This window comes from Cavia porcellus, unplaced genomic scaffold, assembly GCF_034190915.1.
Source record: "Cavia porcellus strain 051 isolate PalLab524CR breed Dunkin Hartley unplaced genomic scaffold, mCavPor4.1 scaffold_38, whole genome shotgun sequence".
Taxonomy (NCBI): domain Eukaryota; kingdom Metazoa; phylum Chordata; class Mammalia; order Rodentia; family Caviidae; genus Cavia; species Cavia porcellus.
In genome coordinates this window covers 8,830,299-8,857,680 of record NW_026947521.1, presented here as the reverse complement: position 1 = coordinate 8,857,680, position 27,382 = coordinate 8,830,299, and the positions used below count along the sequence as shown (strand labels likewise).

General features: G+C 39.7%; 1 protein-coding gene and 1 pseudogene across 1 annotated transcript in view; both read right to left on the bottom strand.

Annotated features, from left to right (window-relative positions):
- LOC106027030 (intermembrane lipid transfer protein VPS13C-like) overlaps positions 1–27,382 on the bottom strand; it is a 74,566-nt gene that overhangs the window by 15,597 nt on the left and 31,587 nt on the right. The window contains exons 8-16 of the mRNA XM_063243578.1: positions 21,229–21,288; positions 19,349–19,429; positions 17,564–17,622; positions 15,941–16,068; positions 14,748–14,854; positions 13,910–14,081; positions 12,652–12,714; positions 2,073–2,199; positions 1,469–1,563 (exon numbers count right to left, since the gene is read on the bottom strand). Of these exons, the coding sequence (XP_063099648.1) occupies positions 1,469–1,563; positions 2,073–2,199; positions 12,652–12,714; positions 13,910–14,081; positions 14,748–14,854; positions 15,941–16,068; positions 17,564–17,609 (738 nt within the window). The 5' untranslated portion in view covers positions 17,610–17,622; positions 19,349–19,429; positions 21,229–21,288. The remainder of the gene's footprint in view (positions 1–1,468; positions 1,564–2,072; positions 2,200–12,651; positions 12,715–13,909; positions 14,082–14,747; positions 14,855–15,940; positions 16,069–17,563; positions 17,623–19,348; positions 19,430–21,228; positions 21,289–27,382) is intronic.
- LOC100714330 (heterogeneous nuclear ribonucleoprotein A3-like) lies at positions 3,726–6,539 on the bottom strand (annotated as a pseudogene).

Genomic DNA, 27,382 nt, shown 5'->3' with positions numbered 1-27,382 from the left:
ATATGCAGAAAAAAGAATCCTTCAAGAAAAAAGGGAAAATAGATACATTTTTAGAAAACTAATTACCAACAGACCAGTATTAAAAGGAATAATGTATAGGACTAGAGATGTAGCTCAGCTGCACAGCACCTGTCTGGTAAGTGCAAGGTCCTGAGTTTGATTCCCAGTACAAAAAAAAAAAAAAAAGAATATACAGAAATGGGCACTCTTTGGGCAGAAAGTAATAGTACATGCATGGCCAAACAGAAAGGAACTAAATAACCGAAACATCCAGTTTGGTGACATTACCACTCTCCCTAAAGTAACCCATAAATTCAGTTCAATCTCTAACAAATCGTCAGCATGTACTTCTGGAAACACTGATGATTCTGAATAGCATGTGGAAGCATGAATGATCTAGAGTAGCCAAGATTCCCTTATCCAAAGATCAAGCCAGTCATGGTGGCACAAGCTTGCAATCTCAACACTCAGGAGGCTAGGAAGATGAAGGTAACAAGCTCAAGGCCAATGTGGTCTACACAGGGAGCTCTTGTTTTAAAATAATCAGAGCTTAACACCACTAAAATTTAAAAGATTGATGCCAAGTGTTGGTGAAGATGCAGAATCCTCATATCTGCAAATGGAAATGTTTTCCATCTTGCAAAACGATTTCAGAGACTACACTATTACATACACTCGTATCCTATGACCCAGCAGTTTTATTCCTAAGTAGATAATACACAGGAAATCTTAAGATATACACACTACAAAGATACCTACAAGAAATCCATGGCAGCATTACTCATAATAACCGAAGAAACGGAACAACCCAAATGTTCATCAACAGAAGCACAAATGAATAACTTTTGTTATTTTTTGTAAGTGTTGGAATCCTATGGAGCGACAAAAATGAGCAAAATATATGCAGTACAACAGGATGGGCCTCACAGCAAACACAAACATGTACTTTATAATTCCATTTAGAGAAAGACAAAAATGTACAAAATAAAATCAGTGCTTATAGTAAAACAAAAATCAAACGAATTGTTAACACAAAAAGCTGGTTATTAACTGCCTCTGAAAAGCAAGAACAGGAATATACACAGGGGTTCTATATCAGTGGCAAGACTAATCTGGACCCTAACAGTAATTATACACTTGTGTCCTTTCTGATCAACCAAGTGAGCAGGACATTTCAGTTTCTTTAACTCTTACATGAGTTATGTTTCACAGCAAAAAAACTTTTAAAGATTCAATTTAAACTATAAGAAGCACTTTTTAATCAGATTATCCTTACACTCACTAATATCTAACGTTGAAGGGAAAATTTTAATTGGTAAGGTCTGACTGGAAGCATTTAACAACTGAAGAGTAAAGTAGAAACTAACAATAACATATTTCCAGCAGTTAAAAGTTGGAACTTATGTAATCCAATTACAGACCACGCGGCAGGAAGGATGGAAACACCTCTCCAGTGCAGTGTAATTACCTTCTTGGGCAAAGTCAAGTGACGCATGCTCCCGCTGTAACCAATAGCAGTGAATAGTTTGTCCTTCTCCTCAGGGGTCATAAGATCATCAATAGCTACAAGGAAAACAGTAATTCAAGAAATTAATTTCTTCAGCTTTACAAATAAAACCAACAAGTCAAAACAAATGTCCCAAAATCAACAGAGGCAAACGATAAAACCAATCAGCCAAGTAATTTCCTCTAATACTCCACTATGACAAAAATAAGCACCTGTCTGTGTTCACCATTTCAGTAAAGACAAAGAGATGGTACAAAAGAAATTCTGTTTGCAAAGGGTTTTAAAAGAGGGTCTTAGAAAATTTTAAAACTGAAGTGAAACTTATTATTAAATATTCATGGAAAAGGTAAGTGCTAAGTGCTGAAACCCCTAAATCTGAACATTTTAAATTTCATATAATTCTTCTCAAGAAAAAGTTTTACTTGAGATAAATTTACTAGGATACTGAGCTGATTTTTTTTCAAAATAAAAGTTTTTTGAAATGAAGTTCAACTGGAAGACTAAGGTATAATTTACCTAATTTTTTCTCATGAATATACAATAAACTGGCAGACTCGGAACTTACTTTCAGGAATCAATGATTCTTCACCTTTCTTAGACTCCTTCTTACCCCCAAACCCACTAAACCAGCCTCCCCATTTCTCCCCTGTGTCAGTGGATTTCTTCATTAGTTTCTGCCCAGATCGAATCACCTAAAAAATTAAAATTAAAAAATTAACTGAAAAATAAATGCTTTCTTCATTTTCATGCTCAACACAATGTCAGACTAAAACAGGCACAAAAGCCAGGTCCTTCTTAAATGATTCTCACAATACCATTTGGTAAACAGCACCCTTGTATCTATGGAAAGCATCTTGATGAGACTAAATCGGACCAGCAATACAACTGGTTTCAGGTAAGACTGGTCTGAGGGTTATAATCCAAAAATCTTTCAGTTCAGGGCACTAGAATTGCAGGTTAGTAAAGCAAAGGCTTCCACTAAAGAAAGATGTTCTCAATACCCAAAACGTTATCAGTTCAAAGCAATTGTATTTCAGAATTCACATCCACTGCTGCTTTGCTAACTATGGTATGGCAGGAGAGGAGGGCTACAGATGGCACCCGAAATCACACATCAGACTCTCTCCGCAACAAATTTCTCATCTGTTTCTATTACTCCCTCTCTTTGCCCACTTACCAGATAAACCAAAAAACAAAACACAGAGGCAAAGAAAATTTTCAGTTAGAACATAAAATATTCTAAGCTGATAGTGAACAATTCTATAGTAGAGAGAACAGGCTTGGTTAGTAAATTATAAAGATTAAAAGCATGAGAAAATGTTAGACATTTATCATATGCCAAGGAGGAGTGAAACACTAAAATCTTGTTTGAATTTGCAAGTCACAAGTGAATGACAGACAGTTACTGCAGATATCACAGCTCACTGGTACTCAATCCTTTCTGTGCATGTGCATCATCAAGAAGCTTAAGAAAAACATCAAGGCCCAAGCTCACCCCAATTAAATCCATCTTAAGGGTGTGGGGCTCCAGGCATCCATATGTTATAAAAATTCCCCAGGTGACTCTAATGTACACCAGGTTCAAAACTACAACAATGGAGTTTCCTTCAACAACAGCAGAGATCAAAACACAGGACATTCAGAAGCTGGGCATGGTGGTGCATGCCTGTAATCCCAGCACTTGGGAGGCTGAGGCAGGTGGATCATCGCAAGTTGGAGACCAGCCTGGGCTACAAAGTGAGCCAAGGCCAGCCTGAACTGCGTAGAGAGACTCTGCCTCAAAAAGACAAAAAAAAAAAAAAAAAAAAAAAAAAAAAACCAGCCCACAGGGAGTTCAGCTGCTTCAACTCTTTTTTTTTTCCCCCATTCTTTCAACCTTTATTGTATGAATAAAAGAACTTGAGACAATTTAGCTCAATTTTAATAAATGTTTCCCAAGCAGTATTTTGACCAGGTACCCAAGGTTTAACTTATGAACATTGACAGTGTCCATTTATATAACCACACTTTTAGTTATGAAGGACTTAACCATTTTCTATTAGCCTATTTTCTACACTGCTTATTCACATATGCCCATTAACAAATGGAATGTTGTCTGTTACATTTATTGGTTTGTGAGTGTTTTCTGTCTGTGAAGACCGATTTCCATGCTGGCATTGCATGCATTCAAGTATTAATAATGCACAGAGGCACAGAATTAGAGCAACAAGAGAGCATATTCAAACACTAGCACGCCCCATTCCCCTTTTTATTGCTTGTTTTGCTTAGTACTTTAAAAACCAAATAAAAATCTTGAATTCAATGTTCAACTGCCAAAGAAAAAGTAACAGCAGGGCACATACTTAGGGCTTGAATGAAAGAAATTGTAAGCACTAGCTGGCGCAAAACAGACATTGATTTATATGACCTTTAAATCTAAAAACTCTTTTCTCAACCAGGGTCTTCCAAACAAATTGACAACTCACACCAACATGATTTAGGTTAAAATATACACAAAGAATAACACAATGTGTCCTCTGGGAATTTAAGAACTTGATGATTATCCAAATTTGAATCCAGGTCTTTGGGGAATAAGATGCTTGTACTGAACAACTGTGCTACATTTCTTCTGCATTGAATGATTCTGAACAATCACACCTAAACTACCCTTGGTTTCATTCAGCAAAACGTATAGGGTAAAACAGGAGAAAGTATGCCAGCCAGTTAAGGGTTTGATAATGCATGATTTTTATTCTCTTGTTCTGAAAGCTTGTATTGGGGGAAGGGAAAAAAACCCAAAAATAACTCGAGATGTAAAAACAGGGTCTCCTCTTGTGTGCTTTGAAAAGAAAACAAAACCAAGTATCCACTAATTTGCTCAGATACAGCAGGCTTAGTGGTTCTTTATCTCAAAAAATTAATGGTTTTTAATGTGAGAGAGGGAAAACATCCACTACCCTTTTCCCGGGATTTAATGGAGGGCAGCAGACATTTCTTTATACCCAAATACTACGCAGCAGTTTAAATGTGACCAAGGTAAATGCAGAATGGAGATGTTTTAAACACAGCTAGGACTCAGCAAATCTAACACACTAAAAATCATAATTACATTTTGAAAGAAAATGCACAAAACCATAAGAATTTTGAGATTTTTCATTTGAAAGTAATCTTAATGCTATTAAATTCACAAATATGCTAATTTAAATACCCAATCCTATTTTATCTAAAACACACATTGCAAACATACAAATATCTATTCTTTCCACATGTCAGTGCCCATTTGTATCATGGTTTGAAATGGGGAGAATAGATTTATTCCCCTTAAATCTGCAAGTCAGTAGGTGTTTCTTTACAGTTAACTTTAGCAAAATTCATACAAAATAGTAATTAACAATGATCTTCTTTACTTGTTAACTCACAAGGAAACACCTTCAAAACTGCATTATGTTAAAGTTTCTGTACTAAAGTGTAGAAAAACTGAACTACACAAATATTGAAAAGTTAAAAATTCCTTAATTTTTTATTCCTGGTACCACTACCACAATTTACAGGGCAATATACCTGATGTAATGAAAAGAAAGAAAAAGACAAAGCTACAACAGATAAAAGACCTCAGGAATGTACATCTAATTGACACTACATTGCATTAATCAATAGCTGCACTTTTTGCAAACTGTGGCTATGACAGTCCTGAACCAGAAGGGTTTCCTGTTTAAGCTGCAGTAACTTTTCTGACTATGGATCATCGTTCCTTCTGTGGCAGATTTTTACAGTTCCTCTAATGCATTTGGGACGACTGTCTCAAAGTAACCTGCAGCTTTCCTGACAACTCCTCGCTCTCTCTCCTGCTAAGAACTGTAGCCCTTTTCTGTTGTTTTTTTTAAAACCTTCTGCTACCATATCCACCACTTCCACCACCAGATCCATAACCACCACCATAAGGACTACCAGAGCTTCTGCCACCAAAACTGCCCCCCTTCATGGGTCCATAATTTGACTGCTGTTGTCCACTGTAATTTCCAAAATCATTATAGTTCCCACCACCACCATAGTTACCACCACCAAAATTGCCTCCTTCGTTGTAACCATCATATCCTCCACCACCACCACCGTATCCACCACCTTGGTTTCCATATCCTGGTCCTCCACCATATCCTCCTCTACTACTGTAACCAGGTCCACCACCATAGTTCCCACCATCACCTCCTCCATAACTACCTCTGCTGCCACCTCCACCACCATAGCCGCCTCTTCCACCAAAGTTTCCACCACGGCCAAAATTCCCTCCACCACCTCCAAAGTTTCCTCCACGACCCATAAAGTTGCCAGAGCCACCTCCACGACCTCTTTGTGATCCAGCAGACTGCATCTCTTGTTTAGAAAGGGCCTTTTTCACTTCACAACTATGCCCATTAATAGTGTGCTATTTCTGAACAACAATTTTATCAACTGTATCGTGATCATCAAAAGTTACAAAAGCAAATCCTCTCTTTTTCCCACTCTGCCTGTCTTCCATAACTTCTATGGTTTCAATCTTGCCATACTTTTCAAAGTAGTCTCTCAAATTATATTCTTCTGTATCTTCTTTAATACCACCAACAAAAATTTTCTTCACTGTTAGATGGGCACCAGGCTTTACTGAATCCTCTCTAGAAACAGCTCTCTTTGGTTCCACTACACGCCCATCAACTTTGTGTGGTCGAGCACACATTGCTGCATCCACCTCTTCCACACAAGAGTAAGTCACAAAACCGAAGCCCCTGGAGCGTTTTGTTTGGGGATCTCTCATTACCACACAATCTGTGAGTGTGCCCCATTTCTCAAAATGTTCTCTTAAACTATCATCTGTAGTTTCAAAGCTCAGACCACCAATAAACAGTTTCCTCAACTGCTCTGGTTCCTTTGGATCATGGCCCTCCTCCCCCCGGCGGCGACGGCGACGGCCAGAGTCGGGCTGGGGGCGACCGGGCGGCGGTTTTACCTCCATTTTGAGACCCAGCTGCTTCAACTCTTTCACAGCAGATGAAACTAAGCTACTCTGCAAAGGATACCCAATCACATGCCTACCATCTGGAGTTTGAAAGGTCTGAATTACAGTACTGACAACCCTTCCAGGAAAATGCAGCCTGAGATGGCACCCTGGAACCCCTCCTGGATACCTGCACTTCACAAATGGGAGGATTTATGAAGCATCCTTCATAAACCTAAATGCCAGAAAAACTGCAAGGCACCTGAGTATTAAAATTTTTTAAGTAAACTGATCACTTTAAAAGAGTAGACACAAATTATAACCATCATTTTAGTCTCCATAAAAAAATCTAATTTATGATAATAAAAACATGTATTTTAACGAGATACATTTTTATTTTGAAAAAACATGAATTCATTGAAAAATATCATTAAAACATTAAAATAAATACTCTGTTAAGAGACATCAAGTAATGGGATAACAGATGGCAACATTCAATTTTCTCTTTTTCAAATCTCTACTTAAGTATCTTTTAAAAAATTCTTTCAGGGCCAGGGATGCAGCTCAGCAGCGCAGCACCTGCCTGACAAGCACAAAGTCCTGAGTTTGATTCCTGCTACAAAAAAAAAAAAAAAAAATTATTTTAAAGGAAGATAAAGTCACTATCAAAGTTGAAATCTCAATTAGAGATGTGATCAACATGCTAAAATTTTCAAAGCGTTTCAAAATAAATTCAAAAATAGAAAAACAATTAGGCAAGGTGGTGCATACAATAATTCCAGCCAGCACTTGGGAGGTTGAGGCAAGATGTTCAAGTTTACTGACACACACACCCAAAAAGTTAGCAATACTTTTTCTCAAAAGAAAAAAATTATAAACATGGCTGGGGATGGAGCTGAGTGTGAAAGTCCCAGCTCTGATCCCCTGTTCTACTACAAGGTAAAAAAATGTAGAAAGACTTAATAAAGAGAAAAGATATAAATTAATACAAAAACATCTAATGAAAACACTAACCTCAATGACAAAGACTATGAAGAAAATAAAGAGTTCATTAAAAACTCTTTGATTTGTTTTGATGATTACCATTTTAAAACGATTACCATTTTAAAAATCTAAGAATCACCACTTAAAAACGTGACAGCTATCAGAAACTCTACTCAAACAGTACCAATTTCAAATCCTGGTTCTGATACTGTGTTTTAACTTACATTAGATGTAACCCCTGGGGGAAACTGAGTCAAAGAGACACAGGGACTCTGAAAAATATCTTTGCTGCTTATTTTCTGTAATGGCTCTATAATTATTTCAGAGTTTAAAATTTTTACACACACACACAGAGACCTCTTTTACATGTGTCTGTTAAAAATCAAAGTGCTCATACAAGTGACCAACAGAAACACAGATCCAGCACAGCCCTCTCACCTGTTCCACGTATCCGTGACCCACATCCTTCCCTGACTCACAAAGGGATTACAGTAAGCAAAACTTCAGCCCTGATTTAAAACTCTCTGGCTCCACAATGAGAACTGCCAATCTTAAATAAACTGCACTGCCTCTGTTTGCCCTATACCCGCCCTTCCTTGTCCAGTAATCCATCCTCAAGTTCTGAGCAGCTGCAAGTGGCCCTAACAGCACACAATGGAACCCAAGTGATTTAAGGAGGCCTGAAAGTATCTGTTTCCTCCAGTGATTCATTTCTGTTTCATTAGAACAATTCACAAATGGCAAACAACTCTTTAAAATATTTGTACTCCCTGACCCAACAACTATCCACTAAGGAATCTGATCTTATAAATGCAAACTATTCTCAAGATAGACAAGACTACCCACTAGTGTCACAATGGAATACAGCTAATGCAAACAGCGACACATATTCTGATACCTGCACAGACTGGAAAGCTACCCAGTTGTTTAAATGATGCGCAACAAGTAACAGTAGCAGCACTAAACCCTAGTAACTTAAAAAATAAAATAAAAACCAAGAAAACAACAAGAAGCAAGATATAAAGCCTCTTGATTCCACATCTCCCACGCTGCCACTCATTTCCGTTCCCCTTGCACACACTGTCTGTACTTACTCAGAGTCTCCAGTTCCTAGTCTTCCATTCTCTCTCGTTCCTTTCAAGTTTCTGCCTGTACCTTCTATTAAAAATGCTCTTTATTACAAAAATTTATTACCGAATTGGTAATTTATTACCAAATCTGTTTTGACTCCATGGTGGTATTAGCCCTTCCTTTCTACTGATTAAAACTAAGAATTCCAAACATATTTTAAAAAACATTCATCAGAGCCTGAAAGTAGGCAAAGCAGACAGATGGTAGAAAGGGACCCAAACATGGAGAACCAACACACAAGAGTTTTGAGTTTCCGTGTCTTCTGTTTTTCTCAGTGATGTGCCCCAGCATCTCCCGCTCTTGGGTGAACTCTTGCCTGTGAATGCGGGTGTGCCTTCTGACTTGTTTCTAACCAACGGTGGTACAACGCATTCACTCTGTGCAGTGTGGGAGTTGCTGTTATAAGCCTAGTACCACAGCAGCCCTCCTGGGGGAGTCTCCCTCTCCCTTTGAAGAAGTAAGCTGCCAAGTTACGAGAAGCACATGACTCAGAAGGCAAGAAACAGAAAGTGACACTTAAGAGGTAGGAGAAGCCTGGAGTCAGCAGGCAACAGACAAACAGTAATCCACCCCAAAGCCGAAAGACGGTAAATCCAAAGTACATTCAACTAGTGAGAATGGAGTATGTCAGCCATGCTTCAGCTGATACTACATCCCAGGTAACACCTTGCAGTATTCTGATCTCTTCCCAAGCAGAAGGCTCAGCCAAGCCATGCCGAGACTTCCTGCCCACAGAAACTGAAGTAGTCTAAGTGTGTTATTCTATCCTAAGCTCCTACAGACCCACAGAAAAGTACCACACCTGGCTCCAACCAAGGAAGGGAGCTGCAAGAAATACGTGCAGCACAGCTGTGCAGGCAGCTACAACCCTGAGAAATCCTTATTTCTGACCAAACAACCAGAAAGTAAGTCCATGCTGGCCAGAGTATACAATGAGAAATCCTATGGGGGACAGAGCAGAGACTAGCCCTTACTTCTGCACGTGAATCTGCCTACAATCCAATTCAATCCAAGATTCATTATGTATGAAACTGATTCAACCAAAGAGACAAAGGCTTAGAGACCTGAACTGAGACATAAACCATCCCTCTAGCAGAGCTCAAATTAACCCCCATACAATTCATGCGTGTAACAGATTCATATCTACATGCTGAAGGGTAAGGAACTCAATTCAGACTTGAGCCACCATCCACAGAAGGCAATGCACACCTTAGGACCAGAACCTAACCAGGTTTTGTGATAATCACATTTTCCAGACAAGTATAACGGGATCCAAAGACTACATGCTACAGTAGCCCCAACATCAAAAATACAATCTGTAATCACTTGACATTAAAAAAAAAGAGAGAAAACAGGGAAAAGTGGCCAGTTCTCAACCTTAACGGTAACAGGTACCAACAGTCAAGTAACTTAGTTTCTGAAATTAAAGAGCTCACAGGATAAGCTCAATAGCAAAATGGAGATGATAGAAGAGTGACTTTCAAAAGAGAACAATTGAAACTATTCAATTTTTAAAATACAGAGAAAAATAGATCGGGGAAGAAATATAATCAGTGCTCACAGAGCTACAGTACAACATCAAAAGGGCAAAATATATATACAGATAACAATGTAAGTATACAGCAGTATCATGTTCACCTAACAGGACATATAAAACAAAAATATGCTAATATAAGAACAAAAACAAGGAAGAAAAATAGAAATATGTGACCAATTCTCAACAGAAAAGATAACAGATGCGAACAGTCAAGTAACCACAATACATTTATGTGTGCATGAGAGTATGGTTTTGAGATATGTGTGTATATATGTATGATATCGCACCTTTATCTATAAATATATTTGTGTAACTTTAAAGGTTTTTAATGTAATACTTAACTCTCAGTGCCACCTCAAATGATGAGGCAGGTGACCCTGCCTTCCCTGAAATTCTCCTCTACTCCAGTATGAACACACTGCATTCAGACAGCTTCTCGACTACACCTCCAGCAGCCCCTTCAGGGGCATCTTTGCTGGGCTTTGCCCATCTCACTGACCATAACAACAGGGTGCTTCAGATCTTCAGTACTGTCCGCTTCTTCTGCTACTCCAAGAAGTTCAATGATCTCATCCAATCGCATGACTGTCAATGCAACCTACAGGCTGACCCTTTCCAGATTCACACACCAGCGCAGATTTCTCTGCTAACTCCACAATCATGCACCCAGCTGCCTGCTGAACCCCTGAACTTCTCGCACCTCGCTCACACTTGCTAAATCCAGCCTTCCTCATCTCACAGAATAGGGACTATGTCCTTCCAACCATGCTCAGAAAAAATCCTTAAAGTCATCTCTTCGCTCTCGTACACACACATCTAATCAGGCAGGAAACACTGGCCCTGTACTCCATCGACCCTTTTTCTCCACTTCACTGCAAACTTCCCCAGGAAGTCACTACCACTGACCTCAATTATCTCAGCCACATCCAAAGAGTCTCCCTGCCCTCCTCCTGCCACTCTCTTACAGCCTGCTTTCAAGGCAGCCAGAGTTCTAAAACCACCACATTATACCGTCCTGTTCTCAAAAACCATACACAGCTTCCGAACTCAGAACACAAGCAAAAATCTACACTTCAGTTTGCAAGATTCTGCAGAATCTGACATCCTCCTCCTTCCCACAGCACCCCTTTCACTCCTTCCTCCTCTGACTCACTGGTCACCACTCCCCCCCCCCCCCCGCAGCAGATATGTTCCCACCACCCCAAGACCGTTGAGCTGGCTATGCTTCACTCTTTCTGCAGGAATAATCCTTCCCCTTAGAAACCTTTCTGAATGACTCCCTCAGCTTCCTCTGTCTTTGCTCAAACATCTCCCCAGTAAGATTTTCTCTAACCCTCCAGTCTACAACAGCAATGTCTATCAATACTGCCCAGCCCCAACCCTCTCTCCATCCATTCCTACTGACTTCATGTAAGTATATGCTTATTATCCTCTCCTAATGGAATGTAAAAAAGAAAGTTATGTCTGTTATGTGGATTTCTGTGTAATACGCAAACAGTGATGAAGGAAAAAACCACTTACTAATTACTACGTGCTATGCCCCCAGTAATCTAACTGCCTCACAGGGACTAGCCATACTCCTTACAATAACCCTATGACGCAGGTACTAATAATTAATGCCATTTTTCAAAAATAAGGCAAGAAGAAATTAAACATCCCCAAATCACACAATTAGAAGATAGCAAAGCTGGAACTATTATTATTCAGATGCTCTGATTCTCAACTCCATACTCTTAATCGTAAGGCTAGAAAAACCAAAACTCAATGAGCACTTGCTAAATAAATGAAAAATTGTGTATGCTTTAATCTCATTTTTAAAATGAGTATGGGTAGAGAGAATTTATAGCTACAAAAAGGACTAACAGAATACACAGAAAAGTGTTAACATTAGTGACTACGACTGAGAAGAGCCTGTGAGATGGTTCTCTCTCCATTGTTGATCTGTATTTCTAACTTTTCTACAGTGAGTTGTACTGCTTGGAGCTTATCACTGAAACATCCGACACAATTATACAAACTACACAGAACAAGGCACAATACATAAGCAATTATGAACAATTACAAACATAATTCAGTCCAACTTTGTAAAGAAGGAAAGTGAAAGAAGACAAGAGGAAAGAGATACGAGATAAGAAAGAGGAAACAGGAAAAAAGAAACAAACAAAAGAAGTTTTTTTAAATGAAAGATAAAAAACAAGTAGGTACATAAGTATGAAAGAGAAACTGGAGTCCTGCACATAGAAAGGTTAACAAAAGCATTCTAAGTTGCTAAGATGATAACTGATCTCGATTTGCTTTCTTTTCCATGTATTTCAAATAGGAATTATAAATGTTCAAAGCTCTTCACCTTAGTGTTCGTAGCTTTTTTCTAGAACTCCAATTTATTTTCTTCTGATACTAAATTAATCAATGAAAACTTAAATCTCTTCTCTACTTTAGGTAAATCTGAATAACTTCCCATAAAACTTAGATGTCCTGATCCTAGATTTAAAAGAGCTGTATTAACATGTTGAAAACATCAAATGAACTAATAAAAATGATTACCTCGACTTGTGCTTGTTGCCTTGCTAAAATTATGTTAAAAACATCTAAAGTCTTCTCCAGGTCCTACGAAACAGAGATACTTGTAAATAAGGGAAATAATCATTAGATTAAAGTTTTCTTATAAGATTTCTAGGCTTATCTAGTTCATTACCAAAACTTGTGATATAATCAAACTGGAACATATGCTAATCTTTGAAACCATTTAATTTTTACAGCAAGAAATTAAGTTTTCTAAGGAAGTATATCCCATTTAAACACCTTAAGAAAATAAGAACTTTTCTGTGAAACTTTAAAAATCACAGACAGCTTTACATGTACATGGCAACAAAAATATTGAGAAAAAGGATTTCTTTTAGGTAGTAGCCTTACTTCCTACACTTCCTACTTTCCATATTATTTCACAATTATCATACTAAAGGCATCATTGCAAAACACACAAAATATTAAGAATATAAAATTCTGCAAGTCAGTAAGTAAGCTAAAGTAGAAACTGAATTTCAGAATTTACAATGAAGTATGTAGGAAGTATTTAACATTTCCCAGATGACTTGTATTTTAGGTCCTTTATGTATTATCTTATGCAATTCTCACAACTTGTAAGACAGGCACTGTTTCTACTTCCTACCTCAGAATAACAGACTTAAGAAACTCGTGTCCAAGATCAGAACACTTCATAAGCCCTGAGCCCAAATTCAGCTGACTCTGATACCTATGCCAATTCTAATATATTATGCTAGTGATTGTTACGTATTTCACAATACCACAAATTCAACTTGTACTTCGCATTATCAATCAGTGGCAGAAAGAGTTCTATAATCCAGATCATATGACAAATTATGTATTCAGTATATTTTCTATCTGTTATAAGAACAAATAAACCTCTGTCCTACCCCAGACTAAAAGCTGTTTTAAAAAATAATGCCTTAAACTCTTTTTTAAAAAAGCCATGGTCACATAAATACGGAACTTTTAAGAGAAAAACATGTAAACAGAGCTAACCAATAAATACATAAAAATGCTATTACAAAACCCTAAACATCTACCAAAAGGGTTTACAGTAACATTATTTCATCTGTTCTCAGGACTGGGAAAAGATTTTATTAAAGAAAAAAAAATTGGGAAAAACATACTCTTAAATTTCCTATAAAATCCTCTCACAAGCTGTTCTAAAATTATATTTTAATTCAAATAAGTGAAGAATCAACATTAAAAGGTGATCAGACAATTAAGGGCTCTCACCACTGTGCACAAAGTATACCTGAATTTGTTTCTGGATTTCTTCCGAGAGTTTAGTCTGAGTTAGCTTATTCTTGTAAGCGATTTTATAACTCTTGAGTAACTCTCTATGCTTCTTTATGTTACACCATGACCACATCTGTGTACATCTTCTTATATGAACTTCAAGAACTGAATCAATGGCATACTTCCACCTGAAAATCAAAACTTTTTAATGCATATGCACATAAAACATTTAAGAGAAATCAAGGAAAATAGCTCTGACTTTTAGATATTGCACTGTTAAATATCTTGGAATAAAATTTCCACTGTAACAGTGTTCTGAATTATAGTTCTCTGGCTTAAATACATTCAGAATGAACACCCTCCAGGAAGAAGGTATGCCAAAGCAAATCAACTCTTTGGCACCCAGCAGACCACATATGCCCTGGTGGTCCTGTAAGATTACAGACCCTCTTGCCCTCACAGCTATCCCAGTTCAGCAAGTTCAGGAAGTAAATACATACAGATACATGTTTCAGAAGTTACCGCCACTGCTAAGCAACACATGATAGTATTCCAGCATGGTTACAATCTTAGGTCCCGGTAAATGACTACAGAGAAAGCAGGGTTTTTTAAATGCTGAAAATCTTAAATACTAAGTTAAAAAATTTGGAACTGTAGATGCAAGAAAAAAGAGGATGTGCTTACCAAAAAAGTACCACAACCATATAAAAGATGTCCCTCCTTGGCTTTTGGAGAGGAGGGGAAGACCCTATTTTTTTCTGAGTGGGTATACTACATTGCTTACAGGTCTCTTAATTTTGACATATTGTATAATTATGCTTCTCATAAAATAAAAAAAGCAAGCTCATACTTACCATTGCCTACAATTGGTATGAAGCGGTAAATTAGGTTTATATTTCCTATAACGTACATTTCTAACCATATAATCCAATGATTCCAAAAGGTCAATCATACTTAAGTACTATTAAAACAAAACAAAAAACCAGGTTCATTATATTACACATTTTCAATAAATGTCAAATTTTATTATATTTTTTACTCTAAGACTTCTTCTCTGAACTTCTTAACAACCTAGTTCTACTTATTTCTGAACTAGTTTATTTTTAAAACTATTTCCATGTCTGCTGGATCATAACTTCACTGGTAGCTATCTATGAGTTAATTTTCAAACTGCTCCAGGAAACCGCTATGCAACTAAACAGGATAAAACTAACCAACTAGCTTACCACCATCACAACAATGTGTGGATTTCAAACACTTCAACACTTCAAACGGCACGGCACGAGATATACACAGAGCGAACTCGAATGCAAGCAAGACCAAAGAAAAGGCAACTTCAGTTTGCTCCTTGCCAATTTTCTTAAAGCAATTCAACGGTTACGTACATTCATGTCTAGTGCAAACTTAAATGTATTTAAATTAAGAACATATCTGTATTTCAAAGACTGAAGGGGGAGAGAAAAGATGTAAAATATTTCTTTGAAATTTTTTATGATGACAAGTTGCAATGATAAGATTTTGGAAATATTAAGCTAAATAAAATAGGTTATTAAAGTTAATCTCATTTTTTTGCTTTGCTAATGTAGCTAACCAGAACATCTAACATTACAAAAGTGCTGTATAATAACTAGACAGTACTGGGCTAAACTCTCTTGGCCAAATCTCATACCTAAATCTGCAACTCAAATCAGTCATACAACTATACTTGGGAAACAAAAAGAAAAAAGCTGCCAAGACACTTATTTTACAAAATAGACAACACTTAACATGAAGGTCTAGTGTTAAAAACTAAGAAAGGAAAAACCACATTAAAATTTAAATAAATGAAAATATTATTCATTATAGTTTGATAAGATTCTGCAACATCTAAAGTCAGATAAATGAAAAAAAATTCTTCAGCTTGAAATTTTTTTTTCAGAAAAAGATTACTTGAAAAGTAAAATCTCCACAAAACAAACAAAGAGAACCAACAGATTTCACAAAAGAATCATCACAAAAGACAAAAGCGACCTAGATTCAAAACTACTAACGTGCCCTTGCATCTCACCTGGGGCTTGGTCAGCTCAATGGCAATATTCTGCACTTCTATGCTCCAATCTAATTTGGGAGTTTTGAGTTCTACTTCTGCATGAGGATTCATGTAGAGTTTTGCAGAGGCTGATATTGGCTGGAAAACTGACATCACATGAGAAGATATGAGTATGTTTATACACCCTTACATATGAACAACTTAAATAATCTGAGAGCACTATTATTTTAGAAGTAAAATGATCGAAAATAAAATAAAATCACTCCCAAAAACATGTAAAGTAGCTGTTCATCTTCACCCTGCCAATAAATGTTTGTATACACACTGAAGTCCTGTACTCCTAGGTAAGAAATGTACATAACACAGTCTACCTTTGGCTACTCAGTCTGTATAAAATTAAGTTTCTTTACCCTTGCACAAAGCATTTAATACACTTATTATTCACTAAATATACTAATAAAATGAAATAAAATACAATTAATTTTCCTTAATCATTGCTAAAATTTAGGAACAGAATCATGAATAAAATTAAATACCTAAAAGACACCACTACTTTATGATTTTTAAAATACTCATGACACATGTACTATTACAATGAAATAAATAATGTAATTTGGAGGCTGAAAAAAATGTGTATTAGCAAAGATGATAGCTCAAAGCAAGGTGATAAGCTTTGTGAATATAATTTCAACTGTTACAACACTTTATGATGCTCGTAAAATTATGAAAAGTGTTAACTTAGCTACAAGATATAGATGAGCCCAAAGAATGAAGCTGTAGTGTTTTTGTATTCGTTTATCCATCAATGAAACTAAATGCTATTGCAGACACAGCTGCAGCACAGTGGCTGCCCTGAGTTTGATTCCCAGTAACAAACCCACCTCCATCCCTGCAAAAAAACTAAAGGCTTTCACAAACAGCGCTTGAAAACTACCATCACTAAGGAGAGGAGTATGAGTAGGATAGAAAGTGACAACCATCATCCAACAGCAAGAGAACAGGAAGAAGACAACAGAAGTAAACCAGTCGAATACACAATATGGAAGAACACAGGTACAAAAGCTGAGGACAGTTAGGGCCATAACTCAGCGGCTAAGTACCTGCCTGGTAAGCGAAGGTCTTAAAAGTTCAATTTAAAAAAAGCTGAGGACAATTACAAAGGGACACAATAAGCAAAAGCAAACCAATACCTTCTTTAGAATGAAACTGAAATAGAGAAAATATGGGAAAGACACCTTTCAAATAAAGGTGACATTGTCAAAAAACAGAAAAGCTCACTTTAAAAATATGGGCAGATTTATCTTGCAAGAATAGTGGCAGCACAGAGGAGGAATGCTTAATACCCAGGGGTCAGAGACTTGGTTATCTTTTATAAAGAAAGAAAAAGAAATGCTAAGTCCTAAAATGAGTACAATTACAAGGCATAAAGAAAACATGGAAGCCAAAGAAGGTTGGCTACAAGGAGCTGACGGCTTTTGGGCCCTCCTGCCTCCTTCTCCAGCAGATGCCTTTCGAGCTATTCCCAAGCAGCACAGCGCTCTAGCCATGAAATGAAGGCATAAAATGAGTGTGCTCTTCTTGTCCACATAACTTAATAAGAAAGTGCGGTAAAATATTCCACTACAACTTACTAGTACTTACTGTATTGATGGTTTGGAGGTCTCTGTCTACTTGGTAAGAATTTCATTTTTCAGTTGATCCTAAAGAAAGCATTTAAATTTTTTGAGACTAGAAAAGAAGCTGCAAACAGATTCAGCCACATATACGAGAAACAACTTGGTTATTACATCAATATTTTTATTCCTCTCTTTGTAACTAATTAGTCTATAGGAAAAACATGCTGAGTATCATTTACAGATATATTTCTCTAGCATACTAAAAATATAGAAAGTGGTAATTTTTAAAACACTAAATGTCTACATTGTAATATTATTTCCCCCTTTTTTTCTTTTTTGAAGTCAGGGTCTCACTATGTAGCTCAGGCTGGTCTTGTGCTCACTCTGTACCCGTAAGGTGGCCTCAAACTCAATGGTCCTCCTGCTCAGCCTCCCGAGTGCTGGGATTACAGGCATGTGGCATCACACTGCCCCTCTCTCTGACTTTAAAAAAACCCATATATATGTATACTCCTACAAATTTCTAGTCAAAGGTTAAGTTATTTACTGCCATGAACACCAGCATAAGAACATGTTTAAGTCCTACTTTTGGTCTTTTTAGTTGTATACCCAGACCACACATTAAGTCATTTTCATCACTTCGCCACCTTTTAAGGTACAACACATGTTTTTAGCCAGGCATGGTGATGCACACCTCTAATCTCAGCACTTGGGAGGCTGAGGAAGATCTCCGTTGAGGTCAAGCCCAGTCTAGACTACATAAGTAAGTTTAGAGCCAGGCTGTAGTAATACACACTGAGATTTTGTCTCAAACACACACACACACACACACACACACAAAGTACACACACAAAATACACACTACGATGCATTCTGACATGGAGTATATTCATGACATTATTGTTGCGGTAGAGATAATGAATATACTCATCATCCCAAGTTTCACTTCGTCCCTTTACAAGCCCCAGTTCCTCCCCACCACTGACTTCCAGGCAACCACGGATTTACTTTTTGTTCTACAGATCATTTGCAGTTCCTATGCTTTTTTTAAGAAGTACAGTATGGTTTCTTTTAGCCAGCGTAATTATTTTAACACTGGTCCTTATTATTGTATTAATAATTCTTGCCCTTTAACTGGATGTAGTATTAATCATCTAATAGACATTTGGGTTGTTTATAGTTCTTACTCTTAGAAGGTACCCTGAACATCTGTCTATGTTTCTGTGGATATAATTCTCTTCTCTTGTGGATAAATAGAGGACAAACACTCAGTGTAACATTAGCTACGAGAAACTGACAGACTGATTTACAAAATGATTTTACCAATTCGGCATTCTCACCAGCTTCGTATAAGAATTCCAGGAAATTATAACATTATCTCACTTTGGTTTTCACTTGTATTTCCCTACAGAATCAAGATGTTTATACATCTTTTCATGTGTTTGTGTGCCCTACAGAATTTCTTAGGTGATGAGTTGGTTGACATCTCTTTCCCTATTTTCTTGTCTTTGTTTACAATATTCATAATCATTGTCAAATAAAATATTACAATCTAAGAGTGCCATTAAAATGAGTATAAAAGCCCAAATGAAGTTTTTAAGTTTTATAGGTTCTTACATCACTATGTAGCGAACAATTTCACAAAACATTCAAATCAGAAACTATCTTGAAGGCATACAGATTTCAACACTGTTTTTCACACTTCCAATTCAGTGACATACAAGTTAAACAAAGGACTGTGCCCTGTCCTCATTGAGGGGCTCTGTCATACAACATAATTAGGGAGTGGAGGTGGCTCTTCCAAAATTACCAAGATCTGTTCTCGGGACCCCTGGTAGGACAGGCGGCAGTTCACATTCCAGTAAGCACTGAGACTATCCAGTCGGATTAGCTAGGAAAGAAAAGAAAAACTGTCAAGCAATGAACAAACACAAAAGATAAAGCAAACTATGGTAGAAGACTACGCTCATGTTCACAACCCTGAGATTAACCAACTGCCACTTTGAACTTTTAAAGAAAATAATGCAAAGTTAAAGGAAAATATGTTCACAGTCTCTATTATTAAGCTTAGTATTTGCTAAACTGTGTGCCCAAGAACACAATTTCCAAGATATTCATTCATTCAACTATCAAACTGACCTGAGTTTAGCAGTTAGCAGATCCAGGAAACATTCTGCTAGACACAGAAGAAATGACACCTCTGGCAGACACCAGTGACTGTCTCCAAGGGAGGGGAGGGTGGTGCCAGAGCATCTCTAACCAACACAGTGAGGACCGCTAACACTATGAACATTGCAGTAGGAGGTTCACTGCACTTATTAGCATATTAAAGTACCTTGAAGCCCTTAGCTTACAATAAAATGAAACACACCTGTTTAATTACAGCATGCTTGCTACTTAAAATTAGTAGCCTCACTTAACCAGAGAATACTTTTCCTACAAAACCTAACAGCATCTCTGACTTACATGAGATACTGTGGTGCGCTCCAGGCCTCCAGTTGGACTCATGGAGGGCACTGCCATGAACTCTAGGTCTTCAGCTAGGCTTGCGCAGCCAACTGAAGGTGCACACAGATAGCAGAGTTGCGGGATCAAGACACAGGATGGCAGAGTTGTTGAGCCAGGACGGCTTCTGCCTAGATTTCAGAGCAAAGCAAGTGTGCTCCTAAGAGGGCAGTGTATAAAAGGTTTGAGTGTAAAGCAAAAGCAGAGGGGGTCAAGAGAGAAGCCCTAGGTGCCACTACCATCAGAAGTGCCATGGGGCAGTCACCCAAGCCCTCTGGAGTTCACAACTTGCCACAGATTGCCTCCAAGGCTGGACATGGAACTACAGGAACTATAGGACTTAATGTTTGCCCTGCTGGATTCTGGACTTGCTTTGTCCCATTCCTTTATACCCTGCTTGTACATTTTGGAATGGAAATGCCTGTATTGTGCCATTGCATCCTGGAAGTTTAAGTCTCTTTTCATTCATACAAAGACTCACAGCTAACAGTTTGCCTTAGATCTTGAGACTTGGACTTTTCAGCAATGCTGGAACTGTTAGGACTTCAGCAACTCTTAGCAATGGACCAAATGTCTTTTGCATAAAGAGATGTACATGAGTCTTTGGGGGGCGAGGGGCAGAACGCTATGGTTTGTGTCTAGATGTTCCCCAAAGCCTTATACAGTCAGAAAGACTGGCTTTCCAGTGGTGACTGAATCTAGAGTTGTGATTGATTCATCGTCTCCTGTTGGGATGGGGGGTGTGAGTCTACACCCAGCCTAGGGTAGGCAGCCCACACACAATGTAAAAGAACAGAAGAGGCTTGCGCCTCTTTTGCTCATTTCTTTTGCTGTCTTCCACCACCATGAACGGTTGCCCCTTTCCCATACCACCCCAAGACTTAGAACCAGCTGATTATGGACTGAAACCTCCACAAACTGAGCTAATAAACCTTTACTTCCTTTAAAAAAATCTAATAGTATCTCAATTACCTAATGCTTCATAAAATACCATATTCTTCACCTTACAGACGAACAACCTAAGATTGAGAGTCACACAGTAAGAAGCAGAGCCAGAACTAGACTTTGGACTTTCAATTCACCCCAAGAGCACATTCTGCTCCACCATTTCAAGGAAAGACATTAAGTACTTGCACCTAGAAAACTAACAAAAGAATTTTTACTCTAATAATAATAATACAAAACCTTGTATATAATTTTTTCTGCTTCATTTAATATGCATGGAGTCCAATTCTCGTTTGTAGTCTAAAAGAAAAAGAATAACTATGAAATGTGGTATATGACAGTGTTTTAGTATCCTCAAGTAGAAACAAAATAACACATAAAGAAAACATACTTAGCTACTGTTGGCTAGTGTTACCTAATTCTTTATGTATCTGCATGGCAAAATCAAAGGAATTGTGAAACATAACTTGGGTTCACTCCTTTAGGAAATTACAGAGTTAATGTGTGAATGGAAGAAAGAATTGGGTATGAACAGAAACAAGAAAGCCTGCCTGTATTCTGTTGAAGAAGGCACACACTTTTAAAAGATAGTACTTTCTGTAACATAGAAAGCAAACCAGAAAAGCATGGGAATGACAGCAGGGCCATGTGCCCTGCAAGGACAGCATAGCCAACAATGCTGTTTGGACCCGATTTAACAGCCAGCACATTACTGATGACCTTGCTGAGGACAAGAAAGGGGGAAGGCACAGGTAGTAAATTCCAGAAAAGTGTGGTTGTATAAGAGAGAGAAGGCAGTAGTTTCAGGGCCTGAGAGGGACTGGGGACATTAAGGAGGGGCTTTTAGCTGTGTTATAAAGAGGAGCCATGCACATGTTTAAGTGTGTGGGCAGGAGGAGATGAAGATTTAGGAGAGGGAGACTGACGTAAAGCAGGAAGATGGGATGCTAGGGCAGGACACAGGTTTCTGAGGGTACGAGGCCTGAGTAGAGCGGGAGGAGGATGTTAGGTTGAAAGGTTAGACACACCCTAGTTTCCCTGTTCATTGATTAATTCCTGTCACTGGTTGTCCAGCTCTCTTTTTCACTGTTCTGCCTCACTCTTCCACTGCATGTACCTATATACCTGCACTTCCTGGTGTGTGCTTTTAGGACTGCTCCATCACCACATCTCTCGGTTTCTCTGCCAGTAACCCTCGTTCACATTTCCTCCTCTCCTTCCCTGAGGTCCTCGCTGTCAGTGGCAAGTCTCCCGTATGACTTATCATCCACCGCCCTTGAGTTTAACTGTATATGCCGTTTATTTGTAGAAAAGCCTTATGCAGCTGTTTTTCCTCATTTCTATGCCCTTCCCCCGGCAAATGTTTCCTACAATTGCCCTAAATACAAGCAAGTCCAATCTATATATATACAACTGTATTCTCTAGCAAAGAAACAAACCTATTTATGAAATAACCAAACTGGACTTCCGGGAGATCATGGCGGACAGATAACAGCAACTACCGGAGGCTCTCTGAAAAACTAGGCTCAGAAGCCAGGTATGGTGCGGACTAAATAGACATAAGCAGGTGGAGTTATGCTCTGTTGACTCAGGAACGAACTCGGCTGAGAGAAACCAACTTCGAATGCAGTCCTGGTGCTAAAACAGGAACAGAAAAGTCTCGCTGCTGAGGCTGGACCCTGCGCCATTGGAAGCCGCGATTTGGGTTTCCCGCCGCACGGTGGCTGGCTGCCTCTACACCGGCTCGGCAAGGAGAGAGACGCGCGGAAACTCTGAGAACGGGAGTCTGCGAACGGAGTTGAAAACAGGACGGGCAGGGAGGCATGTTCTGACTTGTGGCGAGGTGAGTGAGAGAAACTGACACTCCACCACAGTTTGACTCCAGCGGACTTTCTGGGCCCGAGCAGTCCTGCGGGAGCAGGGCGCGGTGGCGACTCCAGCGACACATTCCCCTCTCGGGCGGGATTGGTGAAAAGTGCCTGGCCTGCGTGACGCTGCCGGCGGACCCCGTAGGCTGGCCCAACCCAGATCCCAGAGCCTGACGTAGGCTGCCTGGTGCGCAGCAGTGAGTGGGAACACCTAACCGGCGCAATTCGATCAGGCTGTGGCTGACAGGGAGAGAAGTTGGGCCTCTCATATAAGCTTGCATATATAAGGAACAGAGAATATGGGAAGAGGCAGCAACAAGAAAGGCTCCTCGGCCCCCAATTCTGAGAAACAGGCAATAGCGGACACCGCACCAATACACATAAAGCACCATATAGAGAGCCTCATAGACCAATTCAGGAATGAAGTTATCAACGACCTGAAGCTAGAAGTATGCAAAATAGTTAGAGAAATGCTAAGCCCCACCCAAGAAAAAACAGATGGTGGAATGGAAGAACAGAAAAAGAGGGGAGAATTGTTTGATGGAGAAAACAGGGAAAGCATAGAATACGTGAAGCAGGTTCAAAGGGACTACCAAGAAACTAAGAAGTCTATCGAAGACTGGCATAACAGCTTGAAAGAAACTAAGGACAGACTATCTGAACTGGAGGGCAGAATTGTAATATGGGAGAATGAAATGAAAAACTTCTTAAAAATAACAAAGAAACAAACAGCAATAATACAAAGACAAGAAGATGATAACAGGATCCATAACTTAAGGATTAAGAACATAAAAGAAGAAGTAGGGACACAAACAAGTGAACTACAAAAGCTACTCACAGAAATAATCCAGGAGAATTTTCCTAATTTAGCAACAGGTAAAGATACTCAAATGTATGAGGCATACAGGACCCCAGCTACCTACAACCCTAACAGAGAAACACCCAGGCATATAATAATAAAAATTCCAGAAATTCAATACAAGAACAGAATATTAAAAGCTGTCAGAGACAAGAAACAGACTACTTACAAGGGAGCACCCATCAGAATTACAGTAGATTTCTCTACACAAACCATCAAATCACGAAGAGCGTGGGGGGAAATAATTCAAGCTTTGAAAGATAATAATCTCCAGCCAAGATTGAGATATCCTGCACAACTGTCCCTGGAAATTGATGGAAAAACAAGGTGCTTCCAGGATAAAGAGGAACTGGGGGAATTTGCAACCACCAATTCAACTCTACAGAGAGTATTGCAGGATATTCTAAAAAAAGAAAAATACAAAGAATCCAGAAATAGTGGAGGCCACAACGAATGGAGCAGAGAACAAAGTGAAGAAGACAAACTGACAGCTACTGACAGAATAAGAGCTCAACAGAAATGAGACAGAGAAGATTGGATGATAGGAAAAGCTATTTTGGAGAAAATGACATCTTAATAGGTAATACTGATTTAGTATCATCTTGTTGTGAAGTCTCATCTAGCTTTTGTCCTTCTGTCTCCAATGGTCTAAATAGGTTGTATCTTACTGGATTTTATTATGTACGATAGTATAAGCAAAAACCTTTTAAAGACAAGGAGATTATACAGAAACCATTATTCATTTTCTGTTAGTCGATTCTAAATACTCTGTAATGCTGTCATTCTCTTAAATGGTTTTACATTGTTTTGATATACTTAATGCTACAGTATATGAAGTTGTACTCAAGGACTTCAGGGAGGGAGTCAATATGGTAACTATTTTTGGGTCAGGATTATCTGGTGGTGAAACACTATTCTGCTTAAATGGTTATGTTTTGATCTGCCCTGTTTCGCTGTTATGCCCTTGTGGGAAGCCACCTGAGATGGCGCCCATTTCCTGCTTCCGGGTTCTTCCCGGCCTGAACAAGCCCGCCAAATTGTCATATCTGCCCAGTTACCCGTGACGCTAGCCTATCAGCTTGTTAGGCGCGCTTCTCTGTGATTGGATACTGCTTCCCCTTATAAGAGGTTGTTCCTGCCCCCAACGGCGGAAGAGGAACCAACGTTGAGGGTGGCGGACCTTGTTAGGTCCGGTTCGCTGTACGTAATAAAGTTTGAGAGCTGATCCTGCTCGAGTTTGGTCTCCTGTCTCCCGCGGCTCCGGTCATCTGGTGGCCGCCCGTACGGGGAAAAAGGTAAAAGACTCAGCGACGTGCCTCTTCGGCCGGGAGGTGCGATTGCTGTCGCCTGCGGTACGACGGAGGACCTGGCTCAATAACAACGGAAGGCCGCGAGCGCCTCTTCTCTTCACCCTGATCAGCTACGTGAGATACAGCGGTTCCCGGGACAGGTGAGTACTGGGTCACCTGGGTTGGGTGGACGCACCTAACAGATTTTGAGTGCCACACGAGTGGACGCTGGGTTTTTTTTTCTTTTCTTTTCCCTTTGCATCTGTTTTGCTTTCGCTTCGCTAATACAGCCCGACAGGCTTTTGATAGAGCTCGATCGGAATGCTCAGAGGAGCCCGGAGCCACTGCCGATTGTGGGTCTCCGGAGGACCCTCAGGGCTCTAATTCTGATTCTGATTCGGAAGGCTCAGAAGAGGAGGTCGTCTTTGCTAAGCATGACCCTCCTACACCGTTAAAAAAGGAACTTAGGGCTCGGGAAGATAAAAAGGGGAACCAAACACCCACGATCACCCCCTTCAGGGTGCCAGGCCCCACTAAGCCCTTCCGCCCTTTGGCAAGTTCGCGAATTCAGGGCTCGGGAAGATAGCACCGCCGTGGCCGGAAGAGGAGTTGCTCCCTGGGCTGCCACCACAACCTATGGCACCGCCCTGGTTAGAGGGAGAGCTACTTCCTGGGTTGCCTTCTGCGCCCCCATCTGGGGAGGGAGGAGGATGTTCCTTCCACCAGAGGGTATGGTCGCGGCTTCCCTTTGAGTGTTCCGGTCTCCATGCATTCCCGGTACAAGTAGGAGGCAGGGGAGGAGGAGGATATTATGAGCCCTTAGAAATTAAACAACTTAAAGCTATCAAGGACGCAGTTTCAGCTTATGGGCCCAATGCGCCATTTATCTCCCGAGCCTATCACCTCCTCTCAGGTATCACCATTAAAATTGGTCATCAGGCGCGATACTATCCTAAGTTTAAATGACAAGCTCATGCCGGAGGCCGAGACGGCACTACAAGCTGTGGAACGGGCCCTGACCACGGCTGCACTAAGGCGTATCAATCCAGAAAAGATCTTCGCCTTGTGCGTTCTCAAGACAGCTAGACAACCCACGGCTGTCATTTGGCAACAGGGACCCTTGCTTTGGGTCCATCCAAAAATGTCACCCGCTAAAGCTATTGATCATTATCCAGACTCGGTTGCTTCCCTGTCTTTAGAGGGCATCTCACGAGCCATACAACACTTTGGGGTGCCTCCTTCCTCCCTACATGTACCATACACAAGAGAACAAATTGAGACCTTAACAACGTGTCTAGATTCCTGGGCGATTCTCCGGTGTACGTTTCAAGGGACCATAGATAATCAATTCCCAAAAGACCCACTATTTCAGTTTATTACAGTACACCCTGTGATTTTTCCCAAGGTTACATCCGCATACCCCATAACTGGAGCTCCAATAATCTTCACGGATGGCTCCAAGTCAGGCATAGGCGCGTATGTGGTTACGGGTCAAGAGCCAAAAACTATCCAATTTACTCCAGACCAACCCCAGGTGGTCGAGCTCCAGATAATACAGGAGGTCTTACGTCACTTTCCAGGTGATGTTAACCTCCTGTCAGACTCCAAGTATGGAATAGAACCTCAAAAGTGTTCATCTCACATATCAGAGTCCATACTGATTTACCTGGGCCCTTGGCGGAGGGCAATGCCTTGGCAGACTCGGCCACGCGCCCGATATGGGTCTTCACCTTTCCCAACCCTCTGGAAGCAGCCCAAAAATTCCACTCTCAGTTCCATGTTAATGCCCGCACCCTCATGGCGCGCTTCAACATCACGAGAGCACAAGCACGAGAGATTGTACGGTATTGCCCAGCTTGTGTGATCTCTTCACCCCAACAATCTATTGGCATTAACCCAAGAGGACTTCGCCCAAATCATATTTGGCAAATGGATGTTACACACATCCCAGAATTCGGAAAACTTAAATATGTTCATGTTTCGGTAGATACCGCCTCCCAGGTTATGTTTGCCTCGGCAGAACCCGGAGAAAGGGCCACCCACGTTATTAATCATTGCCTGGCAGCCTGGGCTGCTTGGGGAAAGCCCAATATACTAAAAACAGACAATGGTCCTGCCTATACCAGCAAAATTTTTATGACATTTTGTCAACAAATGGAAGTCACTCTTAAACATGGCATTCCTTACAACCCCCAAGGACAAGGCATCATTGAGCGATCCCATCGGACACTCAAGGATGTCTTACAAAAACAAAAAATAGGCCATGGCCTAACGCCCAAAGGAAGAATATCATTGGCACTCTTTACCATAAATTTTCTCAATTTAAACCACAATAATCATTCCCCTGCCATGGAACATAGCAATCCGTCCCCAACCGA